At 38.2% G+C, this 22,648-nt stretch overlaps 1 protein-coding gene and 1 long non-coding RNA gene across 19 annotated transcripts in view; one reads left to right on the top strand and one right to left on the bottom strand.

The window, feature by feature from the left end:
• The window catches only part of SEMA5A (semaphorin 5A), a 332,072-nt gene that overhangs the window by 13,492 nt on the left and 295,932 nt on the right, over positions 1 to 22,648 (bottom strand). For all 18 annotated transcript variants that reach the window (XM_040695738.2, XM_046926696.1, XM_046926710.1 and 15 more), the window contains 3 exons: positions 20,890 to 21,115; positions 14,773 to 14,991; positions 4,387 to 4,557 (listed from right to left, as the gene is read on the bottom strand). In XM_040695738.2, coding sequence (XP_040551672.1) covers positions 4,387 to 4,557; positions 14,773 to 14,991; positions 20,890 to 21,115 — 616 coding nt within the window. The remainder of the gene's footprint in view (positions 1 to 4,386; positions 4,558 to 14,772; positions 14,992 to 20,889; positions 21,116 to 22,648) is intronic.
• LOC112531792 lies at positions 28 to 8,037 on the top strand. The gene is made up of 5 exons (XR_003073807.3): positions 28 to 158; positions 1,534 to 1,637; positions 5,803 to 5,916; positions 7,322 to 7,497; positions 7,838 to 8,037. It is a non-coding gene; the product is annotated as an uncharacterized LOC112531792 (long non-coding RNA).

Raw genomic sequence — 22,648 nt, 5'->3', positions numbered from 1 at the left:
TGTGCATGGTTTTTTGTTTGCTTGTTTGTTTGTTTCTTTGTTTGTTTTAATTTCAGGATCATTTCTTTGCTGTAGATAGGAGAAATCTCATAAATTATTTGCAGCCTCATCTCTGTGTAAAAGTCACGAGAATGGAAAAGAGAAGGCGGACTGGAGAGGTGTGTAATCTGAAGTTGATTTTCATCTCTAACATGGCAAGGTTTACTCAGTTGTCTTGTCTTCTTCCTATAGAGTTTTGGCCAGCCTTTGAGACTAGGTTAACTCCAAGTAGTTCCTAAAAGATCCCTGGCTGAAGAAGGTAGCTCAGAATGATGAGGCCATCAGTCTGTAAAATCATAAATTTCTCCCATGCATAACTACCCCATTACTTCTAAATGCTCAATTCTTTATCTGTTATTTGCATGTGTGAGTTAGAAGTTCAAGAACAGAATATATTTTCCCCTCTTACAGAAGCTGTGAATACTTTACATATAAAATATTGCTTTATTCAATACATTACAGATATCCTTGCAACTGATTACACTTAGAGATAAGAAGCCTATAAAACACTACGGATCAATAGAACAGCACTTCCACTCCTATTTATGTGATTGCATTTAGATAAAGTAAAAGAAAAAGAAACCAATGTGGTGAAACAGCTTTCAAAATGAAGCATGAGAAAACAATGCATTTTGCAGACACAAGACTGCTACGTTTTTAATGCACACTTGTATGTTTTCAGTTGGATTTGCCACTAACCTTCCATATCCTTAAAAAATCTCTGGTATCAAGATTCAGGAAATCTTAATTTTCAGCTAGTATTATTTTGCCAAAAAAGTGCTATTTCAAATTTTAATAGATCTTTTTTCATAACCTAAGAAACAGTGCAAATAATTTCCATATACATTTCTGTGTTGGTTGTTGGTTCCCAGATACCAAGTAGCATTATATTAAACATGTCTATCAAAGGTATAACCGGCTCTGCTCTAGCTGTGCAGGGACGCAGGAGTCTGCCCAAACTTGACAAGGGTAGCACTGGGGTCATTTTTGTACCAGACCAATATGAAATGAGAACAGTAAAAAAGTTGTAAAATCTAGAGTGTACACGAGGCAAGGACCATTCTCTCATCTAATTGTTTTCAAAATCTATGGCAAATTTTCAGTGAGAAAGAAATAAAATAATAAGAATCACAGTAATTTGAGATATATGCCTTGAACTCTGGAATTGTATTGCTTTATAAAAATTTTGACTTTCTTGAACCAAACTGAAACCAACCTCCTTCACCCACTATCTATTCCAAATCTTGAGTACCAAGCAGTCAAAAACAAGATGAAGAGATTATTTTTAAACATTTGAAAACTGTCATTTCTAGAAAAATGTCACTAGAAAATAAATGCAAGAGAAATAGCTACAATAATAGCACAATGAACATTCTAGTTCTGACCTTTAAAAGATGCCTTAAGGATCCTAAGGCAGCTACATACAAAATATGATATTTGTCTTGAAAAATAAAATAATCAACTGATTTCTGTGTATTTTTTTAAACCCAACAGAGTGTTGCATCTTCTTTCATTTTGACAAGGTATGCATTTCTATTCAGCTTCAGGACATGTAGTGCCTGGAAAAGGAAATCAACTGAACGTGTGGTTCAGCACAGGTAATAAGATCTATAAATTCATATTCATGGGGCTTGTGCCTTCACTTATACAACCTCATCATACGAATCAAAAATGTTGCCATGAAATCTAGGAGCTGTCAGTAAACCAAAGATCAAACCTGGCACTGGAGTTCCTTGAAACTATTTGTTTTACTATTGCCTACAATCGATTAATCAGCTATAAATGAAAACAAAATCTCCTACTGTGTTTTCACTCCTTATTTTATCTGCTTTTTTGCAATTTTACTCTCTTCTTCTGACTTAAGTTTCACTAAAAATGCAGGTTCCTTTAATACAGTTCAGAAACAGAGTTAAGGAAAAGGTCACGATCCATAACATTATACAACCACCAGGAGTGCTGAGACATTTCATTTACCAGGTACTTTGCAGTGATTTAAAAATACGAAGCGTCTGCCCCCTAACATCCAAAGATGAAGAATTTATTTTACAAAGAGCATTAAAGCTTGCTTTCCATTTTATATGAAAAAAGGGCTTAAACAAAGGTTAATATAAAGCATAATGTACTTGAAAGACCTTGTAATATGCATGCTATTGAATATGCAATCTCAGCAACCTGATTGATGTGAAAGTTTAGTATTATAACAACGGCACTTATTTGGGATAATGCTATTAGAAGTCTCCCGATCTGTTGCAAGAACCACTTCAAATATTACAATATTTTAACTCATTCAGAACCAGAACATGATAATTTAAATTGTAATCTAGTGTAATTTTCAAACAAGGAAGGAAGAGGTGGTCTCCTGTAGGCAATATTCTGTTATTATGCTATTTAGAATCATAGAATCCATAGAGCTGGAAGGGACCTGTGAGGGCCATCTAGTCCAACTCCCCTGCAATGAACAGGGACACCTACAGCTAGATCAGATTGCCCAGTGCCTGATACAGCCTCGCCTTGAAAGTCTTCAGGGATGGGGCATCAACCACAACACTAGGTAACCTGTTCCAGTGCCTCACCACCCTCACTGTAAAAGATTTTTTCCTTATATCTAACATAAACCTACCCTTCTTGAGCTTGAAGCCATTTCCCCTTGTTCTATCACCACAGACCTCGCTAAAGAGTTTGTCCCCTTCTTTCCTGTAGCTCCCCTTTAGATACTGAAAGGCTGCTGTCACGGCACCTGGCAGCCTTCTCTTCTCCAGGCTGAACAGCCCCAATTCTCTCAGCCTGTCCTCATAGGAGAGGTGTTCCATTATGTGGATCATTTTTGTGGTTCTCTGGATGCACTCCAACAGATCTGTGTCTCTCCTTCACTCCACATCTAGACTCAGTACTCCAGGTGAGGTCTCACCACCACAGAGTAGAGGAGCAGGATCACCTCCCTCACCCTGCTGTCCACACCTCTTCTGATGCAGCCCAGGATACAGTTGGCTTTCTGAGCTGCAAGAGTACACTGCTGGCTCATGACCAGCTTCCCATTCACCAGTACCTCCAGGTCTTTTTTGGCAGGGGTACTCTCAATCCTTTAATCCTCCAGTTTGTATTGGTAATCAGGGTTGCCTCAACCCAGGTGCATGACATTGCACTTGGATTTGTTGAGCCTGGTCCACTGCTCGTACCTTTCTAGGTCCCTCTGAATGGCATCTGCTCCCTCAGGTGTGTCAACTGCACCCACAGCTTGGTGTAATCAGAAAAATTGTTGAGGGTGCACTTAACCCCACTGTTGATATCACTATTGAAGATATTAAAGAGTATTGGCCCCAGCACTGACCTCTGGGGAACACCACTTGTCACCAATCTCTATCTAGACATTGAGCTATTAACCACCACTCTCTGGACTCAGTCCTACAGCTAGTTCTTTTTCCTTCAGTCTACCCATCAAATCCATATCTTTCCAATTTGGAGAGAAGGATGTTGTGGGGTACCGTGTCAAAGGCCTTACTGAAGTCAAGATAGATGACATTAGTAGCTCTTCCCTTGTCCACTGTTGCAGTGACATCATCATAAAAGGCCATCACGTTGGTCAAACACAATTTGCCCTTTGCTGGTTCTCCCATATCACCTCCCTGTCTTCCATGTGCCGTAGCATAGCTTCCAGGAGGATCTATTTATGATCTTCCCCAGCACATTGGTGATACTGACAGGTCAGTAGTCACCAGGGTCATCTTCTCTAGCCTTTTTAAAAACGGGTACGATGTTTCCTTTTTTCCAGTCACCAGGGATTTCACCTGATTGCCACAACTTTTGAAATATCACAGAGAGTGGCAACCACATCAGCCAATTCCCTAAGGACTCTGGGATGCAACTCATTGGGACCCATAGACCTGCGGATGTTCAGGTTTCTCAGGTGGTCACAAGCCTGATCTTTGCTTAAAGTGGGAGGGACGTTGCTTTCCTGATCCCCTCCTACCAAACCTAATGTCTGAGGGCTGTGCAGTGAGCAGTTATCAGGCAAGACAGAGGCAAAAAAAAGTTGTTAAGTACCTCAGCCTTCTGCTCATCTGTTGTTACCAGCCTGCCTGTGTCACTCACTAGGAGGGGTATGCCCTCCTGGACTTCCCTTTTCTGGTTGAGGTACCTATAGCTTCAGCCTCAAGAAGCCTTTCTTGTTCTTTTTGGCATCCCTAAATTTAATTTACTGTGATCATAGCATGAAAAAGCTGATTGTGCACTTAATAAAGGAGAGAAACAATTTGTTCCTCAATAATAGATCAAGGAACAATGTTCCTCAACTGTAAATGATGTGCCCTGTGGCACACAAAGAAAGCTGCATGTGCTGATTTGCTATACCTGGACATGGTTGTGTGTTGCAGAGGGCTTCTTCAGTGTGCAGGCCAAGACAAATATCTCCTCCATATGCCGGTGCAGGATTGGTGCAGGAGCGGGTTCTCATGTAATGCCCTCCTCCACAAGTTGCTGAGCACTTTGACCAAGATGACCAGCAAGACCAGCCTCCATCCACTGGAAAAACACAAAATATGATATTATTCAAAATTATTGTGTGACATGACATAATCCAGTATGTCCTTTTTATATTTTGTGGATCTAATTTATAGCCTACTGAATTTAAGCCAATGAAATGAATCCGTATCGTATCATGATACCATATCACAAAATGACTAAATTCACATCTTTTAAAAGCCAGTGGTATACTGGGAAGTCTAACAATGTTACTCATTCACATAATACACCTCCAGAGAGTAACATAATAGTTTTAAGGTAAAACTAATTTCATTTTTTTCTTCTTTTTTCATTTGTGAAGAATTAAAATAACAAAGCTTGTTTAGCAGAAGTGGTATAACCCCAAAGTAAATTTTCAATCGCAAAATAAAACACAGCCCGAAAACAGACAAAAAAGAAGATTGCAGAATCCAGATTTTCTTTCATAACCCAAGTGGGACTGGTTTAGCTGTACAATCCATTTCAGCTATCAAACAGTTTCAGGGTTTGATGGGCCACTACAGTCTTTCTATGACTTTAGCAGAGATACCATTGGCAGAATGATGCCAGTAGTTTCAGAAAGCAACAGAAGAATGTCAAAAAGGAGTTGCTGCTTTAAATTTCAAACACACATTTTTGGAAACGTTTTAAAAATAATAAAGTCCATTAGCATTTACTGATTTGGGTATGTCAAATCCTTCTTCATCCACAGACAGAGTTTTCAGAAGGTTATTCTGAAAAGTAGGCTGGATATCACAGAAGTCTCAGTTCTCAGAAAACTTTCAAAACATGGCCACTGGACAGGCCTCAATTGAAGTTGAACTAATTGCCTTTACCAAACTAGGTCCAACAACTGTCCTTAAAGTTGTTCCAGGATGTTTTCCTGCCATTTATGGCCAAATTTGGCTCATTTGCCAGTCTTTCTATCTGTAGCCACATGACAAAGTCACACATACATTCTCCTTTGCAAATAGCCTCAGTATTTGCTTTACATCCCTTTTAATTTTTGGAAAAAAGAAAAGAAAAAACTTTCAAAATATTCACATCTTGCAAAAATAAATTTATTTTCAAACTACTATTTAGACTGTTTACATTTGCCTTCTTATTACTTAAGTAAGGAATTGATTTGCCATGCCTCCACTCAATCAAAGGAAATATAGCGTGTGTAATTTAACTGACATAAATAGAAGAGACCTTATGTGTAACAATGGCAATTTACCAGTAAAGTTTTTTTTGTTTTCTTTTTTTATTTTGTTTTAATTACAGGATCCTGAAAAGCACATAGCATTTGCATTTGTTTCCTTCCATCACTCAGAGTAGCAGTTGGCATTTTACCACAGGAGAGAAAAATTTAATACTGACTGCTTTTAAGAATACAAAGTACGTACGTATTTTTTGTTCACAATTTTTGCAGGGTACTCATTTAGGATATTCCTTGTAAGACTTGATTTTGTGCTTCATTGAAAGATTGTCACTAGCGTCTCCAAAACATTTACAAAGCATCTCGCAGTGACTAGTTTTGATTCTTTCCATTCAGTTAATCAAAGAGCTTTTTAAGGATTAAAATAATTTCCACTGGTTTATTGAAAAGCTATTTCATAATTATCTTTTACAAACACAGAGGAAGTTCCAAATCTAATCTTAAGATAGAGATAATGTAAAATGTTAAAAAAAAAGACTCAGTTTGATTGTACTGTATACCACAAATACACCTGGTGAGTCAAATAGAATGATTTCCAAGCAAAGACTGCAAAATTGACAAAACGAGCTAGGAGAATGTGCTAATTTTGATATTGAAATCTATATGCGCATTTATGAACGTAAGTTCAGATACAGCAAACCCTCAGGTTCTCATGTGCTAATCAAACTAATTCATTAGTGCATACCTAAGGCTGTTAGCATCCTAACCCTGTAAACAAAGTTGTTGATATAAATCATTTTATTCTGTCAGTCAATCACGAAAGCAAAGACATGGCACTCTCTGTAAGTAAAAGTAAAAACTCCTGCAAGTAACGTACCTAGCCTCTGAATGGTCATACTGGATTTGTGCAACCTGGAGCTATATGCAGAGAATATTATTTTGATTATTAAGGAATTTAATGGCTGCTACATTTTTTTTTCTTCCAGGATATTTTTATAAGCCAAATAATCTAGCTATATACATGTATTAGAGAGTTTTAAGCTACCTATGATAAATAAATACCGCATCTCAGTAGAATGCCTGACTTATTTTCTCACTCATATATCTTTTTTTGCCTGTGATAACTCCGGTAATGTGGTATTATGCAAGCTCATACCTAACAAAGCCGCAGGTGATTAGTCCTCACTGCTGTTGAAATATACTGTGCAATTGTTTAACAGTTTCAAGGCAAGACATGATATCTTTTAATCAGAACTTGCCCTCTTTTTTTTTGTTTTAAATAACGCCAAATAAAAGAAGTAACTCATTTATCCAGCAACTCATTTCATGAGATATCAAGCTTTATCTTTCCAGATATTCTCTCTTTTCTTTTTTTTTTTAAATTTTTAAATTTAAAATGATTATCTACTAGCTCAAATAAATAATCAGATGGATTCCTGCTGCAGAGTATAGACCTTTATGAAATCAAATGTCAGCCACGAATTGTCTAGATAGAAGATAAATTGTCTGCAAACATCTCCTATGTCTTGTTCAGTATAATAGAGTCAGTGACCCCCAACATTTTCTACATAATTTTCAGTGGACAAGAATGAAAATTACAAAACGTGCATGCATTTGAAACTGCTGCCTGCTGTCTATCCACAGGTGATCAATAATAAAGAGACCGATGTGACAACCAGGAATGTCACCATGCTCCACAGCTATGGTGGTCCAGCTACACCACAAGCCTCAGGACGTAATGGGAGAAGCGAGACTGAGGAAGATGGAAAAGAACAGACACAATATAGCAGAGAATGTTAATCATGATTAAGCTGGACAGTGTAATTATAACTGCTTTTCTTAGCAACTACTTACTGACAGTCTGCCATCCTAAATTTCTAGGCCTTTCAAGGACTATCATAACTACCTCTTCTGCTTGTCCTTAGGACTTTTCTTTCTCAGCAGCAGAGGATGATAAAGTATCATCATGGTTAAATAAGATCAAAGGAATGGGTATTTAGTTCTTCAGTTTTTACAAGATTTAAATAGAGTTCTGTGGTTTCTTTCATCTTTCTTTAAAGTTGCTTAGCAACAAAGCACCATCTGTTTTTTTGGTGTGTGTGTGTTGGTTTATTTCCCCTTTTGTCATGGAGTCCTTAATGTTATTTTTGCTTCTTATAGGAGGAAAAATACACAGCTGCAAGGAAAGTTCCAGCCACTACAGTCACTACACACACTTACATAGCAGATTGTGAAGCTGTTGGACAAAAGAAAGTAGTTAAAGCAGTTCCACAATGACAGATACAAACTGTCTGCATTTCCTGACAATGACTGAGGTTGGTCCCTCTTGGAAAAAGGCCTCTTCAGCTAGCAGGGAGCTCTCAAACAATGTTTTTTTTTCCTTTATATAAAGAACTTTTTTGCCTACTGACTGGGTTGTGGTTAATAAATATTTCTTCACTATAATGAAAAGAAGTCAGAGGAAGAGGTTGTTCTAGGGAGAAACGGTGTACAGAAACATGATCTCCTGGGGATGTGACATAAAAATTCACATTACTGGAGAATCTCTAAGAGACTATCAAGTAAACTGGATATCCTGCTATGCACTTGGGTTTTATAAGAATGACAAAGGAAGTGGGGATGACACAATGGCCTCACCTTCTTTCAAGAGAGCACAAGTAGGATTGCAGGCTTGTTTATATACTGTCTGGTCTCATTTCAAATTTAAATAGCCAGCAACATTATTCTTCGTGGTTTGAGGTTAAGGTTTATAATGTTTTATGTTCATCTTTTTGAAAGCATAGCAAAAGAGAATAAATAAAGCTGAGAAAGGTCAATCTTTTCTATGAAGGAATATAAATAGAGGCGCAGTAGTCTCTTTCCACTGAAATGCAAGTGGTGTGTTTCACAACAGCTGAGTAAAAAATAAATCTAGGGGCACTGGCTGGTGTGCGGTTTACAGACCTAACAGAGTACCACTCCCATCCAGGCACCCAGAGATCATCCCATTCCATATCACTTAGCCTTTTTCCTAATCCTGTGAGATATAGCTGTGTGTGTTTTACTGTGGAAAAGGGAAATTCTGACATCGAAGTTTGCAAACACGAAGTCTTGTTTCTGTGATGCTAGTTAACTCTTATTCATAAAAGCAGAGCTGGATGAAACAAATAATTTTTCTAGTGCAGTGCAGGAACATAGAAGGCAAACTAATGCTTTTTGAAAAAACACAGCAACAACAAAACCCAAGGATCAAATTGGGTTTAAGTCTGCAGCTGAGACCTGTGGGTTAGAAGAGCAGTGGTTGCTTCCAAATGGCAGTTCAGTTGTCTCCACACTGGCAACAGAAGAAGCCTAGAGAGATCAGTGCCTATGGAAAGATAGGCATTAGCAGCCTCAGAAACAAGTTTTATTGCCACTGGAGTAATTTTTTTTTTTTGTCTGGTTTAGGAATTTACTGCAGGATACTGTTGCCTGTTTCTTTAAACACGCTTTTGTTTATGGCCTACTTGTAGGTTAAAAAAAGGGAAAAATAATAAAACCAATAATGAAGAAAAAAAACAGTGATCAATAACTGGTTAGGGTATGCATATATACTGTAGGTGGTATTTCAGGAAGTCACATTATATGAAACTATTGTTATTAGCACATTTACAGGTATATGAATGCTTTCAGTTAATTTATTCAGTTCCTCTCAAACAAAACATCATCTCTAAAACAAACTAAAACTACTGTGATAACAAAGGTAAACTGATGAAATCCCAAAATACTGGCAAGGAGGGTCAGAATTTCAAATCACATCCTTTTCCTCTGATCCACCAATATGATCTCAGTAGCAGAGGGAACTAAATTCCCTCAAAGAGCTCAGATGGCATGTCTTCAGACTCCTTATTAATGGCACTTTGGTGAAGGGTCTCTATGCGCAAAAGAAGAAAAGAGAAGGCAACAGGAAGCAAAGAAAAACAAAGATGAAGAAAAAATTGCCTTTTCCTACAGTAATAACTGGACAGATGTGTCATGTGGTGAGCTACAAAAAGACAAAATGTCCTACATTGGTTATTATTTCCAGGAAAATATGTCATTCAGTTAGTAAATTCCTGTCATGTTTGTAAATCTCCCAAATTTACCATGTAAAAAGTGTTCTTCATCACCCATTTCTCTTCATGATGTGAATATCTCACAAACCCTCAAGATTAACAGAATCCTAATATGTGTGATTCCAGTTTCCTTCTTTTTATACTGACCCCATATCAGTAACAATAAGAAAGCAGAAATACATTCACAGTTTCTTTCTATAGTTATTGAGACTGTTCAGTGCTTGCCAGCTCAACTCTATTCAGCAATCTCTGAGCCATAAAAAAGGAGATGAGGCGCAGGGCCAAAACACAATTTGCTAGTGCAAGTTCTCCTGCCTCTCAAAACTGTTTGGCTGCTTGGGAACTAAGTAGTGCAAATAGGTCTTACTATACACTGACTTACAGATTATTTTCGCAGATTATTTCAGAGCAATCTAGTTAGTTGAAGCCAAAATTGTATGAGGGAACATTCTAAAACTTGTACATTGTACAACAAACTGTATTTCTGGGCTTGGGTGCAATTAATTTCTGGTATACTTATGGCACTACTCAATTTACCATTATATATTTAGCCTTTGAGTACTATAAACAATGACTGATCTGCCCAGTAACTCCTAACAATCCACACTTCAGTGCATATTATTTCCCTGGCTACAAACTGTGGGACAAACTTTATAGTAGTTTCTCTCCTCAAGAACAATTTAGGAGTAGCTGCTGAAGGCAGCTTCTAGTTGGCTTCAGTATTTTTTTTTTAAAGTTACAGGATCCTGCTGTACATTTAATAATCATAGAATTGCTCACGTTGGAAAAGACCCTAAAGATCATCAAGTCCAACCACAACCTAACCATACTACCCTAACAACCCTCCGCTAAATCATGTCCCTGAGCACCACATCCAAACAGTTTTTAAACACATCAGGGATGGTGACTCAACCACCTCCCCAGCGAGCCTATTCCAGTGCTTAACAACCCTTTCTGTAAAGAAGTTTTTCCTGACATCCAACCTAAACTTACCCTGGTACAACTTGAGGCCATTTCCCCTCATCCTGTCACCTGTCACCAGTGAGACCAACCCTACTCTCAGTGTAAGCACCTTTCAGATATTGGAAGAGAGCAATAACGTCTCCCCTCAGCCTCCTTTTCCCCAGACTACACAGCCCCAGTTCCCTCAGTCTCTTCTTGCAGGGCATAGTCTCCAAGCCCTTCACAAGCCTTGCTGCCCTTCTTTGGGCCTGCTCCAGCACCTCAGTGTCCTTTCTGTACTGAGGTGCCCAAAACTGAACACAGTACTCGAGGTGAGGCCTCACCAATGCTGAGTACAGAGGCAGGATTACTTCTCTAGTCCTGTTCACCACACCACTCCTGATAGAAGCCAGGATGCCATTGGTCTTCTTGCCACCTGTGCACAGTGCCGGCTCATATTCAGCCGACTGTCCATCAGTACACCAAGGTCCCTTTCCATCAGGCAGCTTTCCAGCCACTCCTCCCCAAGCCTGTAGGGTTGCCTGAGATTGCTGTGACCAAAATGCAGGACCTGACACTTGGCCCTACTGAAACTCATACAATTAACTTTGGCCCATCGATCCAGTCTATCCAGGTCCCATTGTAGTGCCTTTCTCCCCTCAGGCAGATCAACACTCCCTCCCAACTTGGTGTCATCTGCAAACTTACTGAGGGTGCACTCACTCCCCTCATCAAGATCGTTAATGAAGATGTTAAATAGAAGTGGCCCCAGTACTGAGCCCTGGGGAAAACCACTCGTGACCGGCCACCAACTAGATTTAACTCCATTGACCACAACTCTTCAGGCCCGGCCATCCAGTCAGTGTTTCACCCAGCAGAGCATACACCCGTCCAAACCATGGGCAGCCAGCTTCTCCACGAGAATGCTGTGGGGGACAATGTCAAAGGCTTTACTGAAGTCCAGGTAGACCACATCAACAGCCTTACCTTCATCCACTAAGCGGGTCATCTTGTCATAGAATGAAATCAGGTCTGTCAGACAGGATCTACCATTCGTAAACCCATTCTGACTGGGCCTGATCCCCTGGTTGACCTTTATCTGGTCCATGATGACTCCTAAGATTATCCATTCCATAACCTTCCCCAGGGTGAGACTGATAGGTCTGTAGCTACCAGGATCATCTTTCTGGCCCTTTTTGAAGATGTGTGTCACATTTGCCAGTCTCCAGTCCTCTGGGACATCCCCAGTTAGCCAGGACTGCTGAAGAATGATGGAGAGTGGCTTGGCAACCACAACTCTCTCAAAGGATCAAACTCCCTCAACACTCTGGGGTGCAATCCATCTGGCCCCATGGACTTGTGAGCATCCAACTTTTGGAGCAGGTCCAAATCAATCTCATCATGGGTAATAATAAATTATTAATAAATAATAAATTATTGGCTATTAGTACGCATATTTAAAATTGTGCTGTAAGACACTTAACCAGACAAGAGAGCCCTGTGCACTTTGTGATTGTTTCATGGGCTTTTTCATTGTGTTAGTCCTCCAGAATGACACAGCCCAGCTTAAATGATTTAGGTGCATTAAGTCCTATTGATTTTCAGCAGGACTTAAGCATTACTCAGTATATTTCTCTATCACTCATCTTTTTCATCAGTTCTCATTTTAAGGGTTTCATCCTGTCTGCAATAAGCAAAATAGGTAGAAAAATAGAACCTAAGCCAGAATTAACAGGAATGCTTCTTCTTGACAGCCAATTCACTCTTCCTACTAACTTGTATATTTCTGAACAGTTAATGAATAAATAGAGGGGTGCTATTAAGGAACACATGAAGTGGTCCTTACTCTGGAGGAACTCGAGTAAATCTTTCAAAGTATGAAATTCTTCTGTGTTGTATTTTTATTTCTAGTAGTATGGCCAGTTCTCTAGTATCATGGTCAGAACAAAATTCCCTCATCTTCCTTTTCCTTTCTGTCTCTATCTCTTTACTTACACAGACAAGATTGAATCATGCAGAGTCCCTGTTTTATTCCTTTGTGGCAAGAAGGGCATGACATATCTACTCTTGCTCAGTCCCCAAATCTCTATCTATAGCCTACTGTAAGTGAGAAATTAATACCATGAGATCTGTACCCACACTAATCTTTCCCATGATCATCAGCAAGAACTGTATGATTAAAGCCTAAAAAAGATGTTTTAGAAACTCACTTAGAAAGCTTGGGTAAGAATGACTTTATATACTAGTTCTGAATACAGGAATTTGGGAAATAAAACCTAGTCACCTAGGGCAATAGTTAATAAGAAGGTTAAAAAGTGATCCACTCACAAGTTTACCTTCTGCCTGATCTCCTCTGTGCCCCTGCTGTGGAGTCTGCCAGGTTTGTATGTATAGGCTGGACCAAAGGCTCCTCACCTATGTAATGTTTATTTCCTGACTTGTTGAGGTTTCATGATTTCAACCTAGCAGACATTCATATTTACCAGAATTCATTTTCATCAATGTATTTTTCCAATTAAAAAAATCACTTTGTACAAATTTATAAATAGGTATGAGTTAGAATAAGCCTTATTTGGCAATCATTTGTTTCTCTTCTATGTCATCAAGAAAAATTATGTCTGCCACTTACAATGTTTTGCCTTCAAATTTATCTGAGATCGGACTGAGGCCCTTATATTTTTTTTTAATTATAAACAAAAATTCTGTTGCTGAGGACCTTCATGATTTCTTACAGGCTATAATACATCTAAATACTTCATTCAAGCTGTATATCTTTGTTCAAATCTCCTTTGCACTAAAAATACAAATGAAATTTGTCTCTGAAGAAATACACTAAATACAAGGACATCCCTTCTTTCTTAAGAAAGGCAGAGTTACACATAATTAATCAATTACAGGTGTAGGAAAGCTTATTTCTAAATTTGTGTATTGATACAGGAAAAAAACAGAGCTTCTCAGTCATTATCCTTCTTCCTCTCTATAACTTTCTGTACCTTGAATTGTTTTCTCCTATTCAAATTGAACTTTCTTATCTTCATATGTTCCCATCTGTATACTTCCACCTCTCTCTTTTCTTTTTTTTTCCACAAAGCCTCCTGCAAAGCTCAAAAGCCTTTGAATTTGGATGTCTGTTTTATGACAGCTGTGAGGTGACTAGAACCAAGATGCCATTTTCCTAAATCTCTGAGATACAAAAATGATTTATAACCTAAAGTAGTTTCTTGGAAACATGTATTCCACTTGCAATCCTTTTTATAATATTGTTAAAAAACTTCAGTGAAGGAGAAGCTCAAAATTCCATGTATAATCTAAGGCCTTATTGACATACCACCAATTATGGTGACCAGCCCTGAACTCTATTTGCTAGAAGGTCTATACTCAAAAGCCAGCAGATTCTAGCAATAATTGTAGTGAAAATAATATTTCTGAAGTGAAGACTATTCCAGCTTTCTCATTATGTATTTATTCCCTTACGAGATTACTTATTAAAATTGTGTTTTTACAACCAAAGTCTCAAAAGTGAATGACGACATAGCTGTTAATATTGTTAATGGTAAACTGATTGATATTACTGGGGAATCTTACTCAAGTCCACTTTAATGTAACTATTTTTTGGGATGCTATTGGGTATGAACACATTACTGAGCAAACTTGTGAAAATCTCTTGCCAGAGGCAAAGAAAAATAATTTCCTAAAAAGCAACAGGAAAAAAAGACTTCTCCACATGGTATTTATTCATCAATCACGTCTCAGATATGTACTCACCTTATTTAAAGATATTCCTGCATCATAAAATACAATGGGTTTCACTTTTATAGGCAGTTATCATGAGCATGCATCCTAAAATAGAACATAATCACTGAAATTTCTGTGTAAACTTTTGGCAAGCTAAACTGGACTGAGCTAATTAGTTTCCTCAGAAATAAAAGAGGTTTACAGATCAACTATTTGTGCTGCAATTTAGTTAAACAAGACAAAACAAAACCTGCTGTAACCTGAAACAAACAACCAACCAAAATCATGCCATGAAGAAAAGTTACAATATTTTCATATGCTTCTCTTGTTCTAGTTGACTCTTACCTGGGCAAGGCAAAATGTTGCATTCCTGGTACTCTAGAGATGGACCAAGGCAAGGAAGACCACCATACTTGGGCTCAGGATTGCTGCAGACCCGTTTGCGATTTCGTATACCCCTACTGCAGTCACGACTGCACTGAGACCATGCAGACCATGGCGACCAGGCACCATTGATGGTGTGAGCAGAATATCGTCCAGAACGCAAGAAATCCCCTGATAATCCTAATAAAATAAAGGTAGAAAAAATAATACAGAATTAAAACAGTATCTCATCCCAAACCATCTTATCCTTCTCATATTTATCCATATAACTAGGAGTGTCTCATCCTTTAATATTAAAAATCAAATGCTAGGTTCATCTAGGTTAGATATTAGAAGAAAGTTTTTCACTCAAACGGTGGTGACACACTGGAATGGGTTGCCCAAGGAGGTTGTGGATGCCCCATCCCTGGATGCACTCAAGACCAGGCTGGATGTAGCTCTGGGCAGCCTGGTCTAGCGGTTGGCGACCCTGCACATAGCATGGGGTTGAAACTGGATGATCTTTGAGGTCCTTTTCAACCCAGGCCATTCTGTGATTCTATGATCTCAAGAATTTCTTCCACTGTAGAAATTTCATAATCACTTACATGCACAGAACTGCAGTGAAGCCCTGAATCCAGCTCCTAACTATTATTGCCTCTGTTTTAGAGCAACAGGCTGGCACAGAAGACAGAACTGAACTGCTTGTAGCCATTCACTGAGCTAGTTCTGGTCTGACTGCTGAGCTTTGCCCACTTCCTCTACCCAGTCTGTCTCACTAGCTACTTGCTGTACCAAGAAGTTTGTGGGTCTTCTGGAAAGCAGTGCATGACCTCGGCCATAAACATAGTCAGATTTTAGAGAGGATACTGCTATAATTGAACAAAGACTAGTGAAACTGCTGTTTTGTGAAGAAAAATGTTTTGCCAGTTCACAAAACATTTTTTTTTCTGTGAGCCAAAGTGCTTTAATCCACATACAAACTATAGAAATTAACCTTTTGGAGACATACATGATAAAAAACTTACTAGTGAACATAACTGTATGCAAAGAGGAAAACAACTTTTCTAAGATAGTTTAGTACCAAGAAAAGGCATTAGATTATATGGCATGGAAACTGAAGTCTATTATTTATCAATAGAAGGGAAATACACAGCATCGTATTCACAGGATATGACCAATGTGCTTGGATATAGCCCCAAATGAAGTTGTTCTAATAAGGTGCAGTTAACTGTGGTGTTTTTGTCAATTGCAGGCTTGATCCTGCATGGAAAGAAACTCCCTCAGCTATACACAGAACACTGGACTCACTCGAGCTGTAGAATTGTTGCTAAGCATCACCAATAAGCATCTCTGAGATTTCCTACTGTGCCAAAACAGTTCACTCTCCCCATTGCTGGCAACACTGGAGATTCTATGATCGGTGGACCACTAACTGATGCTTTTATTATAAGCACTAATTTCACAGAAGTGAAACAACTATGCCCCATTCCTACCAGTGCAAAAGGCATTACTAAGGTCTGCTCTGAAAAGTACATTCACAATCAGCTCAAAATAGATGAGTCTCACATAGTTTTTTTCAACATTTGATAACAACTGGCAGTATTGGAATGATGATGCAGTGACACATAAATATATGTAATAAGAAATTGTTGAAATTAGTAAAAAAAAAAAAAACAACAAGAAAAGATGAGCAATATAAAATGACTAAAAATGGATAAAACCTTTCAGTGATTATAGAGGGCAACAATTTATCTCCTGTTGAGTCAAATTCTATTACACAAAGATATTAAAAGCAGCATTTCAAGAACCATGACACAGATTCAAATCCAAAATGAGAGCAAGTACAGAGAAACAGTACAGGAATAATGAATAAAGACCAGCTATCTAGCTCTGTAAAAGACAAACAACCTCTCCTCCATAAATAAATAAATAAATCAGCAAACAACTACAACAACTTTGTAACACTGAAATGTCCAAATTAAACACACAGTGAGCTGTGAGAATAAAGTAACAGTATTTTTTAAATGTCAGGACTTCAAATGAGGGTTGTTGGGGTATTTTAAGCTATTACATTAACAGCAGCGCAAACAATGGCTGAAGTGTTCTTATTCAGACTTGGTTGCCTGTATTTTTCTTCATAAAACACTGCAGTATGTATCACTTTATACCATTACTAGTATATTCTGAAGACATATTTTCAGGATAGATACATATTTTTCAGACCTACAGAAAATATGCAAATGTATTTGGCATTATTGTATCAAATTTCTTGCAATTTAAACTGGGAGGTGAGAGAGAGAGGGATCATCTACTCTGATGAAAGTTAGCTCTGAAACAGAAGAATATTCTAACAAATCTTTTCAGTGTGTGGTTTGGTCTGCAGTGAGTGTTACCATGTGTTTTCCTCTTTACAAGGCATTTTTCTAAAGATTTACAGCCCTATATATGGCATTCACATAGGGGCTTTTCAAACTTTCTCTTCTGACAGAAAATGCACACTAAAAATTACCTTTATGACACTAATGACATTAAAACTAACAAGATCAATTTACCTTCTGGTAAATTACTTGAACAACCCTATAACCTTCCACCATGGCGTTCCTAGGTTTGTGGATAAAAGGGGAACAGCAGATGCTAATTATCTCAAGCTAAGTTTTGATTGTCAAGAGTTTTGACACTTTTCCCCATAACATCCTCACAGACAAGTCTACAGAATATGGGCTTGATAAGTGGACAGTGATGTAGACTGAAAACGATTTGAACAGTTATGCTAAAAGGTTTGTAACCACCGGCACAAAGACCAGGTGGAGGCAAATAGTGTTGTATGCGAGGGGTCAATACCAGATCTAACTCTGTTTAACTTCTTTGGTGACCTGGACAATGGGGCAGAGGGCACGCTCAGCAACTTTGCTAATGATACAAAACTGGGTGGAATGGCTGATATGTCAGATGGTTGTACTGCACCCCCATTGGGCAGCAAGGAACCTCATGAAGTTCAACAAGGGGAAATGGAAAGTCTTACATCTGTGGAGGAGTAACCCAATGCATCAGTCAGCACTGAAGCTGACCAGCTGCTAAGTAGCTCTGCAGAGAATGGCCTGAGTGTGCTGGTGAGCAGCAAATGGACCAGGAGCCAGCAATGGGCCCTTGTGGCAAAGAAAGCCAACAACAGCTAGGGCTGCATTAGGAAGAGACTTGCCAGGTCAAAGAAGACAATCTTTCTCTACTCATCACCCTAATGAGAAGGTAACTTCTGTCCACTGTATCATGAGCTTATCTTCAGATGAATCCCTCATTCTTCAGGGTTGCTAGCTGTATTTGCTGACTAGAATGGAATCTACAGTTAGATGAAATAAATTCAATGTGGAAAAATCAAGTAACCTCACACCTTGTGAAGTTTTTAACCCTAGAATAAATGCTTAAGTTTTCAATACTATTCATAGTGTTTAAATACATATATACATATATAAATGCACAAAGTATAAATTAGTATGTTTAACAGATACTTAATATGCTTCATGAACATACACTGAAGCCTGAAGTGAGGCAATTTTTAGACTGTTTTAATACTAGACTGTATAGACATTGTCCTTAAGCTGTGCAAATATGCATGAAACTTCTAGTGGTTTATTTGCAATACCTGTCTGCCCACTATGTGACCATCATACGAAACCCCAAAGGCAAAGAACAAACAGCATTTCTTTCCTTTTAATCAAACTTGTCAGAAAAGCATGAATACAGTATGCAAATGCCATGCTTGGTTGATTTAGAGAGAAGTCTTACAACATTCAAGAAGACTCCACGGTATCCCTGGTAAGAAGTTCTACCTCTAAGCTCACATTCCAAAGGAAATTTGCTTTGCTAGCATCTGATGGTGAAACATAAATCTGTTTAATGTGGTATTTCTATAGTTATGCAGCAGGAGATTATAGGCAACGAGAAAAAATCTAATTAATGGCTCTCTTCTGCACAGAACAGAAAACTCATCTTTGTAGAACAAAACTTTGGTAATAGGGTATGCAAGCATGCTGTGCTGGTATTAATCTTTCTACAGAAGCCAGCAAATTGGTACAGCTCAACATAAAAATAACTAAAGTAGTTTTTAAAAGAATCTGGGATATGGTCCTATCTGATGATGTTTCCTTGCTATCTTTCCAGATGTTGTGAAAGCATCTGCTAAAATTAATGGGCTCCCACTCCCACGAGATCCTTCTGTTCCAAAAGTGATAGCTATATTACACAACTCTTATTCACATGTCTTCTTCCCATGAAATTAAGGAGCAGTAGAGAGGTGTTGTGTTGCCTCAGATCCAAACCTGGGAGCAGGGAAGTGCCACTGGATCCTGTGCTTTAGAGGCAGTCAGTTATTTTTATCACAGCAAATCATAATACTGTCCTATTCCCCTGCAAACATTCCACTCCATACTGTCCTGATATTCATAATCAGAAAGTGTCTAAGTAAACAGGCTCAAAATAAGATGTGGCTAACAGAGCCATAATGCCACCCCTTTTCTCCAGAAGCATATTAGTTAATGTGGCCACTTTGAAAGTTAGACGGTTGGGTTTGATCTTTATTACAGAAAAATTAAAGATTCACTAGCCAAAAAAGAGTCAAAGAACGAGCATGAATTAATGATGAAGTTATAAGGAAACTCATTAGGAAGAACAGACAGATGTATTCTAGCTCCCGCTCTGATGACAACTCAATATTAAGTATTTAAATATTCAAAAGTAGTAACATTGATTAGCAAAGATCCATCCTTCTCTCTGACGATGTTAGAATGCAACAGGATCATTCCTTGCCATGGTTTTGGCTGGGATAGAGTTGTGTGGGGTTTTTTTGTTTGTTTTTTTCTTTTTTCCCTGAGGCTTTTATGATGCTGTGTTTTGGATTTTTGATGAAAAAAATACATTGATCCAAGGATTAATAATTTCCAAATGAATCAAAGCAGCAGCTGCAGCAAAATGCAACAAATAAGTGACAATATCAGTACATTCAGGAGTCTGACTTTCAGAAGTGAAAAAAATCTTCAAGCTAGTCAGACAAAGAAGGCATTTGACCCCACACTTCTGGTCTCTTGCTCTCTGCCTGAAGGCTGCATTTAACAAAATGCAGGCTGTCTGAAAAACAAACAAACACCTGAGAATTGGAAAGCCAAAGGACTCAGCAACTACTCTGTTTGTGGCCTCAGATGAAACAAATGCTTCCAGTTGTAACCTTTTTTTTTCCAGCTGAACCAGGAATTGCAGACACAAAAAGGCCATATATATGGAAAGCAGGTGTATTAACTATAATTATTAAATATAATTATATCCTTCTGTAACTATAATATTTAAAAAGAAATACTGATATATAATTATATAAGAAAATGAATCAATTTATATATATATGTAATTATTTATATAAATATATATACACACACAATATTTATTTTAAACTACACATTGCTGGCAGGGAAAGAATAAAATTCAGACACAAAACAGTTCCAACTTAAAGGCATATAGATTTTAAAAAAGTTTTGCAGGAGTTCAGTTTTCCATCTCAGCTATAAATGAACTTTAAACTGCTGGCAATAGCATAACATAAACTTTTATAACAGAAATTATCCACTTCATAAATTCCTTACTATTTCTTATTTAGTTAAACACCTGCGTGAATCTGACACATTACTTTAGCACTTGTGAGCAAAAAGTTCTTCTCAGCGTTAATACTATTCATTCTAGCTAAACATTTATCAAATACATTAGTATTGCACAAACTCTTCCCCAGCAAAATGCCAGGACAGTATAAGGAAGTGAGAGAACACTCCAAGCATTAACCTGCCCTGTAATTACCTGCGGATTACTGCAAAATATCAAAATAAACTAGCAAATTTCATAGTTAGTGGCAAAATAAACCTGATTAGTATGAAATATGAAGCCGCATCTGGAAAAATACAAGCTACATTCCCTGCTGTTATTATTGTGTCCTCCTTTTCGTTATCAATTCTGTTACACAAAACACCAGCCAGCAAAAACTCCTGCTTGGTGCTGAAAATGGAACTGCAGACACTTCACTAACATGAAGCACTGTGCAGACACTCTATCTTTGCTTACCATCTGTCGAGCACCCGCTGGTGCCGTCGCTGGAACAATAACGCATTTCAATCCTTTGCCTTCCCACCTCCAGCAAATTTGGGTCAGGCAAGCGTGCTTTGCAGGTGTATCGGAATCGTTGTTCATAGTGACCACCGTTGTCTGAAATATTAACTGGAGTCCAAGGTGTCCAAGGAGTTGTCTTTTTTAACTCTGGACAGGCATTGGTGTTACAAGGTTGATATTCCTGAAAGAAAATGGTATAACAATTAGACATGACTTAAAAAAATAAAAATGATCTTGTAACAGACAAACAAAAGCCAACTAACAAAAAAAGTCTCTGATTTTTTGCCATTGTACCTAATGGCAGCTTTCATCAATGGAATTTTAATTCAAATCTCAAACGGAAGTATTTTATTCTGTTTCCGGTCAATCACAGTATTACACTGATAGAAGCTACAATATACCTGTACAAATTAGTTACAACAGATCTCTATAAGATCTATTAGATCTACAAAAACAGGAAGCTGAAAACTGAGAGTATCCTTTATAAACCTATTACCCAAATAAGATGTAGCTGATACGTTAAAACATTTAATTAAAAGGAATTCTCATCAACTGCAAGTAAAAAAATGCAAACCGGTAAAAAAACTGGCAGTATATAAATAAGCAAGCCGCTGCCCATATTGTGTATTACTTTCATATTACAAAGGAAAAATTGACAAAAGTGTCTCCCTTTGGCGCATATTTTACCCACGACTCCTAGCACTGCTAAATCTGTCAGCAGAAGCAAATTCTGTGTAGACTGATATGCACCAAAGGGAGCAGACCCTGCTTCTTGCATAAGAAACAAACACAGTTTCTAATATTCTTGAGCCTCATGACATAAACACTTTTGAGGAGGTTCATCAAAATCTCTTGCTTGAAAAGTAATACCTCCTATTTATTTCCATAGAAACTACAACACATACACAGAGCGTGATAACGCTATTTGGTAGAGAAAATTCTCAGTTAGAAAACACTAGTTTTCAACATAGTCATCATCATTAGCTATGTCTTTTTGCTGGTAATGAAGAACCTGCATGCCACACTCATAAAAATCTGCACCAGTAGAGGTGACCTACTGTTTCACAGCTGCTATAAAAGTGTCGTTACTAGGAAAATGTTGCACATGCAGTCCATCCTTCATTAGCCTGAATAGACAAAAGTCAGAAGGTGCCAAATCTGGACTATGTGTGATAGGACAGGCCAGCCAAGATTGGCAATGTGCTCCATAGTCCTCAAACTGGTATGGGGCCAGGAGTTATCATGCTGCAAGAGAAAGGTTGTCTTCTTTTATGGGCTGGCTCTGGAAGTTTGAGCCTTCAGCTTAGTTAGTGATGTGATGTAGTGGCCAGTTGATGTTTTGTCCAGGTACCAGGAAATCCAGAAGGATCACCCCTTTCCTACCCCAAAGGACTGCACATAACTTCCTTTGTTGAAGGCTGCATCTTGAGCTTTTTGTTCTATGGGGAATTTACATGCCCTCACTCTACGGACTGCTGTTTTCACTCCAGATGATAGTGGTGACACCACATCTTATCACTGATAATCACAGAATTGTTTGGGTTAGCAAAGACCCTCAAGATCATCAAGTCCAACTTCAGTGATGGGATCCTGTTACCTTCAGCCTCTTATGGCTTCAATAGATCCTGAAAAACTTGCATACGGTGTTCATTCTGTTCCTGGGTGAGCATGTGTGGGACCCACTTGGCGCAAACTTTGTGATATTCCAATGTTT

Source organism: Gallus gallus, chromosome 2 (genome assembly GCF_016699485.2).
Source record: "Gallus gallus isolate bGalGal1 chromosome 2, bGalGal1.mat.broiler.GRCg7b, whole genome shotgun sequence".
Classification (NCBI taxonomy): Eukaryota; Metazoa; Chordata; class Aves; order Galliformes; family Phasianidae; genus Gallus; species Gallus gallus.
Note: the sequence above shows the minus strand (reverse complement) of the source record. Positions and strands in the feature narration are given on the sequence as shown.